This window comes from Rhea americana, unplaced genomic scaffold (assembly GCF_003343005.1).
Source record: "Rhea americana isolate MKP2758 unplaced genomic scaffold, rheAme1 scaffold_160, whole genome shotgun sequence".
Taxonomy (NCBI): Eukaryota; Metazoa; Chordata; class Aves; order Rheiformes; family Rheidae; genus Rhea; species Rhea americana.
The window spans coordinates 846,858-861,440 of record NW_028185706.1 but is presented as its reverse complement, the minus strand read 5'-3'; the positions used below and the strand labels follow the sequence as shown (position 1 = coordinate 861,440).

At 35.2% G+C, this 14,583-nt stretch overlaps 2 protein-coding genes across 3 annotated transcripts in view; one reads left to right on the top strand and one right to left on the bottom strand.

Moving 5' to 3' along the window:
- LOC146598540 (spermatogenesis-associated protein 7-like) overlaps nt 1-14,583 on the bottom strand; it is a 93,175-nt gene that overhangs the window by 12,534 nt on the left and 66,058 nt on the right. The window lies entirely within an intron of this gene.
- Nucleotides 1-14,583, top strand: part of CENPF (centromere protein F) — a 39,976-nt gene that overhangs the window by 12,546 nt on the left and 12,847 nt on the right. Inside the window, exons 7-11 of the mRNA XM_085300122.1 lie at nt 1,461-1,586; nt 4,538-4,666; nt 6,656-6,778; nt 10,204-10,339; nt 10,694-14,181. Coding sequence (XP_085156248.1) covers nt 1,461-1,586; nt 4,538-4,666; nt 6,656-6,778; nt 10,204-10,339; nt 10,694-14,181 — 4,002 coding nt within the window. The remainder of the gene's footprint in view (nt 1-1,460; nt 1,587-4,537; nt 4,667-6,655; nt 6,779-10,203; nt 10,340-10,693; nt 14,182-14,583) is intronic.

Sequence of the window (14,583 nt, the reverse complement as noted above, 5' to 3'; positions counted from 1 at the left end):
CTGGTTGATTTTCTACCAGTTTAAGAGAGTTGTATTGTCTTACTGGGGAATCAAATGGGYATTAAATCCAAGACAAGGGAAGGGGCAAGACTGTATAACTAAGAATACAAATAAGGAAAGACATGGATAAGTGGGATTGTCTGGCTCCATTTTRATTAAGATGTAGTCCATCCTTAAGGTACAGCACAGCATTGTCTTGTCCCAAAAGGTTCCTTTGCTTCTAACATCTAAAAAATGCTCCTTTCTATTTGATTTTCTTATTCTTGCAYTGAAACAAGGATCTTCTGCCTGCTCCTAATTCTTTGTATATAGAACTGCATTGAGTTTTTGGACTTTATTTTCCAGCTTAGCAGCCTAAATTTAAATTTAATTAGTTCCTCCCTTTTGCACTTCTCGCTATGTCAGTGGCATGATCAYGGACTCATGACCACAGCATTTCCTCTGTTGTTAAGTATCCTATTTAACATCATACAAGATTCACTACCCTTCTGATTGGCAAATAATTTTTCATGTGGTCTTGTAGATCCTCACAAACCCTGTTATTTACTGTGTACCCATTATTACTACCTTCTTCTTATCTTCTTATTACATAGATGGGTTATTGTTATCATTAAGTTCATGAGCTGCCTTTGCCATCAGGAAAAAAACAGTCCTGTTCACTTTTGGCCAGTTTTTCTCACCCTCTGGAAAAAAATATTAAATATTTTTGTGCAACTTTGTAGAGAATACTTTGCATTTGTAGATTGTGTTTGGAATAAAAATAAATTTTTATCTTTGTGGAATTAGTTTGACATTGCTTCACTGTCTTAGTTAGCCTAATACTAATTTAATAAACTGAATTAGATAACAAACTGACATACTTTTAACAGAGGTTAAACCAGAACATAGGCTACTCGTTTTTTATTTAAAGTTTGGATTATGAAAAAWGTTCCCCTGCTGTTGTTCAAGTAGGGTAAGATACTATATATTCTTTTTCCTATCAGCATCAATGTGCTGAATCACTCTGAAATTCCATGTAATATGCAGTTACATTCCAAGTCTAAATATTAAGTTGTTTAGCAGTTAGGGGACATWCTTTAGGTCTTAACAGCCTGAGATACTGGAAACTTAGTTTTAGTGTCAGATATAGCACATTTCTGTAGACTGTCAAGCAGATAAAATAATTGAGGCAAAAAGTTATATACGTATGATTTTTAAGAAACTATTGTCTTTGTCCCCAAACTGCTATCATCAAAGACCCTGATTTTATGAAGATGATTAACACTAAGACGATAAGCAAATACATGTTYATTACCTTGGATTGCTAAGAATTTGTGTGTTGCCAGGCAAGTTAAAGTGTAGGTTATTGGAATGCCAAAGCAATTGTGGTAAGTAAAATCAGTGCTTTTTATATGAATGTATACAAACATAAATAAGACTTGCATTTTTAACACTTATGACTGATAACTAAATTATTATAGGTCAAATTGATGGAGCAAAAGGTGAAAAAAATGTCAGAAGAACTGAATTGTCAAAGACAAAATGCTGAAAGTACTCGTTGCTCTTTAGAACAGAAAATAAAAGCAAAGGAAAAGGAATACCAAGAGGTAAGGGAAGAAAAACGTTTTTTTATTTTGATTTCCTGAAGAGGTAAAATTGCATGGCTTGTTTTGTGTGTCTGCTTTTCAGTTAATTGCAACCAAATTGGACAGAGCAGTTAAGATCTCAAAGGTAATTGAAAAACTGAAAACAAACATCCCAATAAAGGAGAGAGGCTGTCAGGGAGATGTAGAATTATTTTAGTACTTGTTGGACATCACAGAATCCATGTGAGAGAGCAGCTGATACAAACCCATAAGAAACCAGGTTTCATTGGCTTCATTGTTCACAGAATTACATATACACGGTTTTAAATTTCTTGACTCYACTCTGTTATTTGTTCATGTGGAGTCTGATTTGAATTTGAATGCATCTCTCACATGAAACACTGATTTCTTCTGGATTRTATCTCTATTCTTATTCTAGATCAGGCACAGAAGATCATAACATTTGGGAATAGCATAACTTTTTTGTTCCTTCTTGTCAGCTATAGCAGAGGCAAAGTAGCATCCCAGGTACTTTTCTGTAGGGGGATTAAGTTTAGCATTCACATTAATCAAAGCTCAAGCTAAACACTTCATATATTTTTTTCTGAAGCTTCATAAAAWGTCAGTGTTTAGGAAATATGAGACGTTGCTCAGATTTGGAAGTAATAAAGCCATTTCAGAGGAGTATTTTAAGTACTTTTTTGTTTGGGGGATTGGGTAGGAGATTGCCCTGCTGATGCATAAAATGTTTGTTTAAATTTCTCCATGCAAACTTCAGATTCAGAAGGTGGGATTCATCTTAGCTTACCTYAAACATTTGAAATGTAGGTGTCAGCCAAACTAGTTACTTAGGACTCTACTCTAGTCTGTGGAGAGAGATAGGCTCCTCTAGCAGGTTATTCAAGATACCTTAGATACTGATCTTCACTCTGGAGCTGTGTGTCTGTGTGCTAGTAGTGGAAGGAGCCTCCACTATTAGCCGAGATGTAGCTAGCTAATTTTTGAACATGCGAAATTAGATGAAGCACATTTTTTTGTCCTGGTGACTCATCTAAAGAAAAAAAGATTTTCTGCAGTTTATATCTTATGTAGCACTTAAGCCTTAGAAGGCAGGATCAGTCCCTAAWCTTCAGAAATAATTATTGGAATGCTTTGGAACATAAATACATTAAATTCATCATTTCATCTATAAGCAGTGTATGAGGGTGCAAAAGACTTCCTTGCATGCGCTGAGGTCAAGTTCCTGACCAGAGTTTTGCAGAAGAGCCCTATGTAGCTACTCTGTACTTAGTCAGCATTAGTTACTAGTTTCAGCTATGCCCRGTTGGTGTCATATCTTTCATTTTTAAAATATAAACTATATTTTTTTAGGCTATTCTGTTTGCATGGGTTCCACAATTATCCTTTCTTACCTTGATACTTAGGATCTGTTTGTTTACACGGTGTCAACTGCTGTACGAAATAGAAAATTTGCAGGCCTCTTCTGCTGTTTTGCTCTTACGCAGAACATACTAGAATGTTAAGTGGTGCTGGCGTCATTTCACAAATATAACTGTCTAAAATACACTGGACTTAAGTGCTTTCACTCTGAACCTTTTCTTATTTTGTATTTTTTTTCTCTCTCCTTTTTTTAATTTGACTGGTGGCAGTATGGTTCTGTTTCTTTAGTGAAGCATTTTGTATTCCATGAGTTGAAGTGATTATGTGTATTTGTATGCATGGGTAAAGTTTATATTCTTTATATTCTTTATATACTATATGAAGTATATATTCTTTAACTATGGTAATGCTGTGACAATTGGCAGCTGGTGAAAAGGAGGCTGATGTGTTACATGCCTCACAACAGGGGATTCAAGTTGCTAGCTTGTTCAAGTGAGATTAGGAAGGCAGGGGTACAGAAATTGATACTGACAGTTTCAGCTGCTTCTGAGAGCTTTTGTTCCTACCCAGATTTCCTTTTCTGGCAGACTAGGTAGATCTCTAGACAGAGACAATAAACGTGATTATATAAATGTATATGAAATATGTATATGTGTGATAATGTGTATGAATATACTAGTATTCATACAGATGGATCTCTTGGTGTTATTAGAACTTCTCACTGGAGGAAATGATGGGGACAGAAGTGAGTGCATGTTTTGAAGAATGTGAGGTAACTAGAAGGAAAATACCAAAGAGAACCACTAGCACTTTATGGCCTTTCCTCCTTCACAAGCATCATAGAATTTATTAGTAGAGCATCCTGCAGCTTTTGCAAAGAAATTATTGCTGATATCCTTTTTTTCCATTTATTGCTCTTAAGTACCTCCATGATTCTTACTGTTCTACATCTTATTATAAACTACTTCTTGATCTGTACAGAATCACAGCTGTAAGATCCAAAGTGATAGGAACAAGCCTCATGAGAAAAGCCAAGTACAGCTGGTATGCTTATATGGCATGTTGTGAGGTCCACAACCTTCTGCAGATTTCAAGTGCACTTTAGGGATGCTATTCTTTTTGTGCAGATTTCATGAATGCCCTTTTAAGATTCTGTTGTTGCTCAATCCTGTGCTGCATATTAAAGACTTTTTTTTTGTTTTTTTTTCCTTGAAAAAAAATCAACCCTAAGTTATGTTAAGAAACAACAAAGAGATGAATTTGTCAGTTTTGTCAGTGTAATTCTTATTTGAAAGATTATCCTTGAGCTGAAAAATATTAATTTTCTTACTAGCTTTGGATTTTTTTTCCCTCTCTGTGAATGTTGCTGTGATAGAGTTTTTAAGCAGACTTAGATTGGGCTAGGACTGTTCTTACCTGCATTGAATTTGCAGTGTGCATCAACGTTGTTTAAAATTTAATTATAAAAGACAGATTTCCCTAGGCAGTCAGTATTAGCTAATGAATATCATTTGTTATAGCTACAGTAACCAAAATAGATAATTGTTGCAGTTATATGTTTATTTCTRTTCTAACATACCGCTGTTTTCTAGGAACTATTTTGCCAGCAACGTTCCTTACAAACACTGGATCAGCAGTGCAACCAGATAAAAAACAAACTGAATCAGGAGCTCCAGCAAGCCAAAAATGACTTCAGCACTCTGCAGGCAGAATTTGACAAAGTAGGCTTTTTGTATTAAAATCCTTTCTAGGTTTATGATTTAGTGGTCTGATCAGTACTGCCTTAGTTTTATTATTAACTGCTTTATGTAAAATCAATGTAGGGAATTACATTAATGTTTTGTACAGTTGTATTAACTGTTTTGTTTTTACCAGTTTTCACTGAAGTACTATGTATTTAACTGTGAATTACAGGGTATAAAAGCAGTGAGACTAGTCCGCTTCYCACAGTGAAGGAAATATAAATGCTGAACAGTATAACTAAAATAAATCAGCTGGAAGAGTGAGGAGTAGCTATGGCTGATCACAGGAGACACTTTATACAGAAAGCCTGGAGAGGCTGGGAGCCAGGGGTGGAAGGACAGCTAGCGAATAGCAGGCTATCATTTGAGGCAGGTAATTGCTGGGAAGGTAGAAAGTGTCTTTCACAGACAGCTCTGGAAAATCGTACTTCAAGGAGTAAAGGTGGCTGAGGAGGAAGATCCATCTCAGAGCCCTTACAGTAAGGCCAACTGTTAGCAGAGGTGCAGGATGATGGTAGAGCTAAGCTGATCCAATAAATAACTGCTTGTGGGGAGGACAGCCTCATTCCATAGCCTGTGGCTATGTACTCCTGTTACTTCCTTTGTAGCAACACTRCTACACTCATATGACCCTGCAGAGAGCTAGTAAAGGAGCTAAAACAGGAAAAAAATTAGTTATTTACACACACACACATATATATACACACATATATAATATGATACATGCATAAACACAAGAGTTTCCCATCAGTTAAGTGCCTGAACTGACTTTCCATAAAAACAGAAGCATTAGAGACTGTGTAATGGAGGACATTTGTATGAGGGAGGTGTTCCCCTCTTTTAGCAGCAGCTAGCCATTAGATCAGATTAGTTGTATTAACCATGCTTTAGGGGAAATTGCAAAGCAGCATGTGCCTAAATAGGAGATGACCAAAAAAGAGGAATGTGAAAAAGCCTCAAAAAATCTGAGAGCAATTATAAAGCAACAGAGCAAACTGAATTCATAAACAAGGCCACAACAATTTGAGCAATGTTTTAAGAAGCTCCGTTAGCAGGGGAGCATTAGTGTGAAAATATGAAATTGTATAGTTTGATGGAAGAAGGAAAGTAAAACAGGTGGTGGAAGAACCTGAAAAGAGGCTGGATAATTAGTTTCATCAGAGTGTTCTTTAACCTCTGTTCCAATTAAAGCATTATTTCTCTACACAACATTTTTTATTGAGAAATTGCTGTTTATTGGGAATACTGAGTCTGTGCTGAAATAAAACAATTTCTAAAACTGACAACAACTTTCCAGCAGGCTTGTTTATTTTAATAGTTTAGCTAGGTGAATACATTCAATCAAATGTTTTCAATAAAGGTTTCTTTATATGCAAATTCTTTTGCATATGCTTACTTGAAGAAATTGATCTTAGATAGAAAACAAGTGTCTCCTAGTTTTCTCTACAAGAAAACTAATCTATTAATGTAATTACATCAGACCTTTTTTTTTTCTTTTGGGTTGATAATGGGATTTCTTTCCTTTTTAATCTGGAACATTATAGGACTAGTTTGACAGCTGAAAGAGTTTGTCAGCAGAGTGATAGTTACAGTTATGATCTTTACTTTTGGATTCACATATCTTAGCAAAGGGATATTACATTGCAAATCTCATTTATAACCTACAGATATCACTGTGATGATGTAGCTAAAAGTGGGATGCATTAGTCTAAAATTTCAGACAGTGAGCTTTGAAATGTATGTATTGTTAGACATGCTGCTTTTCTGTTCAGAGATAGAAGAGAGGATATGCAATAATAAGCTGTTTTTGAAATGACAGTAAAGCAATTTTAGGTTCATGACGGAATAAAATAATTTGGTTTTCTTATATTCTGTAATACCATTTTGGAGTTCATGCACAGGAGTTTAAAAAACAAAAGGAGTTATATATGACTGTGAATAAAGTGTGAATTTTTAATTTTCTTACAGGTAATGGCAGTGAAACAACGCTTGGAACATGATACCAATGATCTCACTCAGAAGCTGTGCAGAGCAGAGCAAGCTTTATTAGCAGCCCAGGCTAAGGATACTGAGCTGAGAAGAAGCTTCGAGGTAAACAATTTAGAGGCCTAACTGATATGATTAATAACCTRTATTGGCAATCTGTAAACACTAGTACCATCCAATATTTACTAAAATAATGCAGCTCCCCAAAGCTGCATATAAACRCTTTTATGGACTATCTTATGTATTTTTATTTTAGGACTAAAAGCAAAAGTCTCTTGAAACAAAAGGTAGATTTGATAAAGATAAGTCCAACATGAACTAGAACTGTATCAATAGCATTACAGCAATGAATCCTAATCCTGAGGCCAATTCTGCAAATTGTGCGCTGACTACAKGAAGTCAGTGAAAACATTATTTCATGTGACAGCTAAGATATATTATTAAGATAGTCCATGTCACCTCTTTCAATGAAACTTTTTYCCTTTATTTAGAAGAGGTAGAAAAGAAAGAGGGCTCAATAGATACGAAAACCATGTGTGTTTTATTTATTTATTTATTTAATTAATTATAATGCTCTTTCTTTACTTGCTGCCTGTTGTCATGGGCAGATATAAAATAATCTGATATAATTTCTGCCAAAACAAAATTTACTTGTTGAAAGTTTGTGAAAAATTTTAAACTAACRTAATGTTTTTTGATCAGATCAACACATGTATTTTCTGGCCATGACAAATTTGATTCAGAGATAGAATCCCTTAATACAGCTTTCATACACTTYAGTATACGAAACTTCAGTCTCAACAGCTACATTTATACTGGTAAATTGCAGTGTTGGGGGACATTCGCAGGTATTTTAATGTGACAATTTGTACTGTTAAATTGTTAGAATAGTACTGGGCTTTGGCCCAGCTGACTAGCACTCTTTCAAACAATTCCCAGGCACAGTTTGGGAGTTAGCATGAGCCTGGGACCATTCCCAGCAGGCAGTCTGGTTAAAGCCACCTGTTTTGGAAGGTAGAAGATTTTAGTGGTACAGATATGGGCTGTTCCATGCCACTTGGCCTCAGTGCCACATAATAATCCTTGGCACACTTCATTTACTAAATAAATGTAACAATGCCTTCCAATGATAAGGCTAATCCAGATAGCTTTTGTTTTTATATGTAATATAAAGAAACTTTTAGCTAATGAATTCTACATTTTCTTATGTGTGACTTGCCAGATGTAATCTATTCAGCTTCTGCACATTGTCAATCTTTCATATTTTTAGGCAARAAGAGTAAGATATTATCAAATAGTGTGGGCTCATGCCTTTCTGGCTGTGAAATTACACAGTGAGATTCGATTTGATAGTTTGAAGAGATCCCACTGTCAGAGAGTGTCCAGTTGTTGCAGATACCTCTTATGCTGTAAATAGTTGGAAGTGCTTTATTTTCTTTATTTTATCTATCAGAATTGTTGCCATCTTACTAAGCTGTAATTATAGCCAGTTTTTTTCCTCATATTTGTTTGCCTTGGCCAGAGAGTTGGACAGCTGGTGATAGTGATGTTGTGTTAGAACATAAGCAATAAACTTACAAAGAAGATGAATCCGGGGAAATTGTAATATTTGAAGAGATTGCAACCATTACGGTTTTCTTTCTATTTTATGACTCACACATGATCAAATATAGTATATGTTAGCAGAGCTTACACCCTGGCTTACCTTCCCCATTATCRTAAATGTATATGTTGCAAAAAACTGCATCTATTGCTTAGACGTCTTGCAAATTTTGTTCACAGTAGGTTTTGTTTATAGTGAAAGAAAAAGGTAATGACGTTGGACATTTCCTTTAGTAAAGGAAAATTGTTGTAGTCTTATAATAATGATCTAACTACCCAGTGGAGAATAAAGCTGCTTTGCAGTGGTTAATTCACTGGTTAATTGCCTTCAGTCATTACAGTATGATAAGATTAGTGTCCTAAAAAAGTCGGAAAACAGATACACTTTTGAGACATATGTTTAGTCCAATACAAAGACTTCTAAGATATCTAGTGGTGACATCTCAGTAGCTTAGCAATTCTGACATCTTAATATATGATAATTCATTTTGATAATACAAGAAAGTCCAATACTGCTGGAAAAATGGCCAGTCTGGCCCAAACTACTCATAAACCTATGGCTCATAGGTCTAYTCACTGAAAATTTTCTCTTGGATAATAGTGCTAACTGTGTACATAGGTTCTGGAGTTTGCCTTGGTTTGGTTTTTGCTTTTTTAAGGAACAATTGTAGAATACCTAAATTAAGTAAAACAATATATCGAATAGAATCTATAAGTGGATTTAAAACAAAGAGATTTTAGTCATGCTTTGGAAATGTGCACGTAACTAGCTATCAGATACTTAGTTTATTAAATTATGGGTTCATTTTTGTTGAACGTTGCTTGTTTGGAATCTTTGAATCTTTGTACCTTTCAGCTATTTATTTCCTTAAATTTAATTGTATTTCTGTCCATAGATCATCACAGAYTTTCTGATGAACAGGCTTGTTTAGTTCATGTACTTGTATCTGTGTATGGCACTTTAAATATGGGAAGTGCAGCCACTTGTACTTCTTTAAAAAAATATTGTATATCAAGATAACTAGAAAACTTTGTTCCTTGAAACTTATATTCTGGAGTGAATGGATTTTTGAAAGTGTATTGGGGAGGCTRTGAGTAGAAGGAAAGGTAACTGTTAGTGACAGTGACAATTTTAATCATGTTCTCAGAGTGATTTATTTATGTTGTTGCAAAAACAAGCCTGCTCTGCCAGCAAGCTTTTAATTTTTTTTCATCCAGACCTTTCCTTTTCTTGAACTTGGCTTCTGTGAACTACCGCCCATCTGCTAGTAGTAAACGGATGAATAATTGACGGCTTGTTTCCAACTGGGCCGTGCCAGTGCCATGCCATCTGTTGTCCAGCACAGGAGTTTGGAGAAAAGGGATTAGCTTCCTTAAAAGAACTTTTATTTAACTTTCTAGATGCAATGTAGTTGCATATATATATATATATTTTACTCAATTTATTCGGAAAAAATACTCTTCATGGCAAAATAACTCTCTAAAATAGTAATAGTAAAATAGTAAGCATTTCTTAATAAAATTTGACCAGTATTGCCACAAAGATGTTGTTCTGTGGAAAGAAAAGTTGTCTCTACGCCCGCAGACAGGCCATTTCAGGGATTCTTCTCCTTTGTGCCTTTGAGAAGGTAGCATAACTTTGTCAAGTCAGACATACTTGCCTATGTTCTGTCCTGTATTGATCTGGTTGGGACAGGTCATGAGGAGCTGTTTCCCTGGAACATCCAGGGACACCCTAACTGTGTCAACTGACAGTATCTCACAGAAGCTGTCAGAATAGTTCAGCTTGTGTTCCCAAGCAGTGTTTAGGAATCGAGCCCATTTTTGTGTGAGATGTAGTGGAGTATCTTTCTTTTGATTAAACAAAATTAATTCTTTGATCTCTTTGGAAATTTGTTTGAAGTATGGCCTTGTTTGGACTTTTTTAGGAATTGAAGAAGGAGAAAATCCTTCTTGACTGTGAATTTGAAAAAAAACTGCGAGAGATCCACCAATTTGAAGAAGAGCTAAAAACCATCAAGGAGTCTCTAAAGCAGAGCCAGAATTTTGCAGAAGAGATGAAAAGTGAGTAGCATATTTGAATTTTCCAGAAAGAACACTTTGGATGGACTGGTTTGAAGTGCAGTCTTATATGAGGCTGCAGAACTGAAAGTTAACGACGTCTATGAGTACACAGTTTCTGGCAACCTCAGGTGATTTTAGAAAAATCCTTTATCAAGTGTAATAATTTGAAAATGCTTTGAAATATAATGAAAATTCAAAATAGTAAAAGTAAATAGTAAAATTTGATCTAGAAAATTGTTAGTAGATTGTCAGGATTGACTGTTTTTACCGCAGTGTCCCTAGAAGTAAATATTTTCTATTTAGCTGCATCATTTATTGAATAAAGCAAACATTTAATGATGTTTTCTGTTACAGATAAGAATATATTTCAGGAAGCAGAATTAAAATTGCTAGAAGAGAAATTTAAAAAGCAGGATAGCTCCCTTTCCTTGGAGAAGCTGAAATTAGCTTTAGCTGACATGGAAGAGCAGCAAGCTTCTACTCAAGACCTACTCAAGGAAAAGGAAAATTGTATTAAAGAACAAAAGTGTAAAATAATTAAAATGGAGGAAGAATTGGGAGCTTTTCAGAGGATCCTTGGATTCAAGGAGAAAGAATGTGAAGAATTAAAAAAAGAGACTACTGCTTTTTCTCAATGGAAAACTGAAAATGATCATCTTATAAATAAACTTAAGTCTGAAAAGGAAGACATGCTGACTCATATTAACAACTTGGAGAGTTCACTCCAAAGTGAACAAATCAAAAATAATGAACATAATGAGAAACTCAGAATAATGGAAACTGTAAAAGAAAGGAATAGTATAGAGATTAAAGAACTTAAAGACATGCTAGAATGTAAAAGTGCACAATTAGAAGCACAGGAAAATGCTTACGATGAACTTCAACAGAAAGCAGAATTTTCTGAAAAAGTGTACCTGAAAGAAATAGAAATCATGTCCTGTAAAATACTCCAGCTCACCAACCAAGTTGGTGAACTAGAAGAAAAGTTACAGTTAGCAGCAGGTGAAAGACTGCAAAGGGATCAATGTTACCATGGTCTACTTGGTGAACATAGGAAAATCTGTTGTCTTGTAAAAGCAAAGGGTACTTCAGAAATGGCAGAAGATGGAGAAGTTCTTCTACAAAACAGTCTGGATAAAACTGTTTTAGATGATAAACAACTCACAGTGAATGACTCCATCACTGAAGATCACAGGTGTACAAAAGCTGTTTTAGGAATAGAAAAAAACAAGGATCTGACCTTACAAGATCAGATATCTTCTCCTGAGATTTCATTGGTGGCTGAAAAGCAGCTGAACTCAGAACAAAAGAAGCAGTATGAAGACTTACTGCAAATGAAGGATGAAACAGAGAAAAGGCTAGTTAATGTAGAAAAGATGCATGAAAGCTTTGTGACAGAAACTAAACAGCATATTAGTAATTTGCAGATGGATATTTCAGCACGTCAGGATTTTGTCGAAAAAACATTAGCTGTTCTTGAGGAAAAGGACATGCAACTGCAAACATTGAATGGAAAATTAGAAAATGGACAAGCAGAGATTCAGGATTTAAAGATCAATAACAAATTGCTTGAGGATTCAGTAAGACAGCTAAAGCTCATGTCTGAAACATGGAGTTCAGAGAAAAAAGTCCTATCTTCAATGATTTGCACATATAACAAAGAAATTGAGAAACTTACTGAAGAAAATGCAACCCTTTGGGATTTAAGCAGAGCTTTAGAGCAAGAACAAATAACTTTACTTGAAGCAAATAAAAATATTTCTAATAGTTCAAAGGAAAGAGAAGAAATAATTTCTGAAATGTCAAGGAAACATAGGGAGGAAAGAGAACATATTGAATCAAGATCTGAAGAAACTGAAAAGGAGCTTACTGTTCTGCAAGCAAAGTACAAATTGATGGAAGGAAAAAACGTGAACATGATGTGCATTTTAAGAGAGAATACAAATGAGTTCGAGGAGAAGAAAGCAGAATTAGAACAAGGGAAACAGGTATTTAGTGAGAATGAAGACATCTTATGCAAATTAATAGCCTCAGAAGAAAAAAAAAAGCTTTTGATCCAGGAACTTCAGCAACTACAGTCAGAAATTTCCCATATCCAAAATGTACCTTCTGTTGAACTTGACTGTTTAAGACAGGAAATGTTAAATGTCAGAGCAACACAGAATAAAATGCAAAAGCAATATGATACTTTATGTCAAGAGAAGGAGCAATTGGTCATGAAACTAGAAAGGAAAAGTGAACCTGTAATGTGTGACTTCAGTTTTGAAAGGAGACGCAATTCAGAACAGTTGTGGGAGCCCATGGAAGAAAAGCACACTCAGCTAAACAAATACCAACTTAAACTCAAGCGTCTTCAAATGGATTTTGAGGACAGAGAACTTTCTGTAGAAAACTACAGGTTACAAGTGATGCAGCTGGAGACTGCTTTAAAAATAATGGAAGTAGAACTTGAGAAAAGTAAGAGGGAAAAAGAGATAATGCAGCAAGAACTCTTGTCTGTTAAAGAATTGAAAACATCAGATTCTCAGCTTACAGGGTTAGATGAAAGTGGCTGCTCATTGGAGTGTAATTATGGTACTATTACCCAGAATTGTGAAAGAAGAGGAATGAATGAAAGTTATTCATTGATCTTCCCTGAATTAACATCAGGAGAAAATTATCACGACCAACTGGCATTGTCTTTGCAGGTAACAATAAGCAAACTGAATGAACTGGAGAAAATGTGTGAAAGATTGCAGGCTGAAAACCTAGTATTAACCTCTGTATTTAATGACTCAAAAACTGATGRCACCACAGTTACTAATAAAGTGGCTGAAGAGGAAGAGAAAATAATGAATGCAGATAAAAATTTAAAAGGTGAAAAGGGTATTTTTCCTGATGAACTTATGGATCAGAGTGATAATAGTGAAAGGGGAATATATTTGGATAACAAGCAAGTACCCTTCATATTTAAAGAATGCAGTACTGTTCACAGTTCTGACAGTGAAGACCGAAAATTGTCCAGCAAAGAAGTTAAAAAGCACTTTGCTGAAATAAAAGAGAAATTTTTCTCTTTACAGAATGAGCATAAATTATTATATGAACAACATTGTTCTCTGAGCTCAGAAATATCTGAACTACAGTCTTGTATTGAAACACTGAAGGCAGAAAATTGTTCATTGTCAACAAGTCTGAGCAATGTTGATACAGATTCAGTGAGAGTGCCACTATCTTCTAGACAAAAGGATGGACTGTTGGACTTAGTTTCAACTAAGTCTACTATTTCTTTTTCAGATATTTGTGAAAGCCCCTCTTTTATAGGAGTAAGTCAGGCTGATAATTCTTTTAACAGTGATACATACAAATGGCCAGAGGAAATTATTAGGTTGAATAGTTCAGAAGAAATAATTCCAGAAGGTATAGGAAAAGTTTTAGTGGAATATCCTCATAATGATCCCACACTGGACTTTACTAAAGAGCAAAAGATCATTACTCCTAGACAATCTAATCTTGAGAGCAGAGTTGAAGAACTTCAAATGCTGTGCCAGACATATGAGAAGTCCATCAAAGTTCTTGAAGACCAATTTCACCATCAGGAAGATAGGAAAAAGGAAGAAATACAAGAGCTGAAACAAATTATACTTTCTGAAAGAAAAGAAATAGATCGTCTCAAAGAGCAAAATATATCTGACAAGGAAGAATGGCAGCAGAAACTGAGTAACCTGAGTATGGAAATGGAGTGCAAACTAGCAGCAGAGAGGAAACAAACTGAAAATCTGTCTTTGGAGCTAGAAGCAACAAGATTCCAGCTACAAGTCCTTGATTTGAGTTCTTGTTCACTACTGTGCACTGATACTGAAACTGTAAGTAATTGTTCTCATGCAAATAAGTTTTATGTTAACCATTTGCTCTGTAGTAAAGCCAAACGTGGATATTACCCATCTGAAATGAAATTTTGTTAAAACTGTGTCACATACAAGCAGTGCAGTTCCTTAAAGAAAGAAAAAAATCAGTCCTTGATTTCTGTCCTRTGCATCATAGGGAGCATTCGAAATGGCAAACAATGAAAAAGTAACAGACGTGGCCAACCAGAGTCATGTAATGCTTATTTCTGCTTGTAAGAATTCTAGTTTTGGCCATTAGATTTTCTGTAAGTGGCTTCTAGCATAATGGCAACAGAGACTCAGAAATGATAATTTAACATGGCTCTCAGTCATAGCAACCAAAGCTCTCCATTTTGGCTGACTATGCAACACTGAGAAACT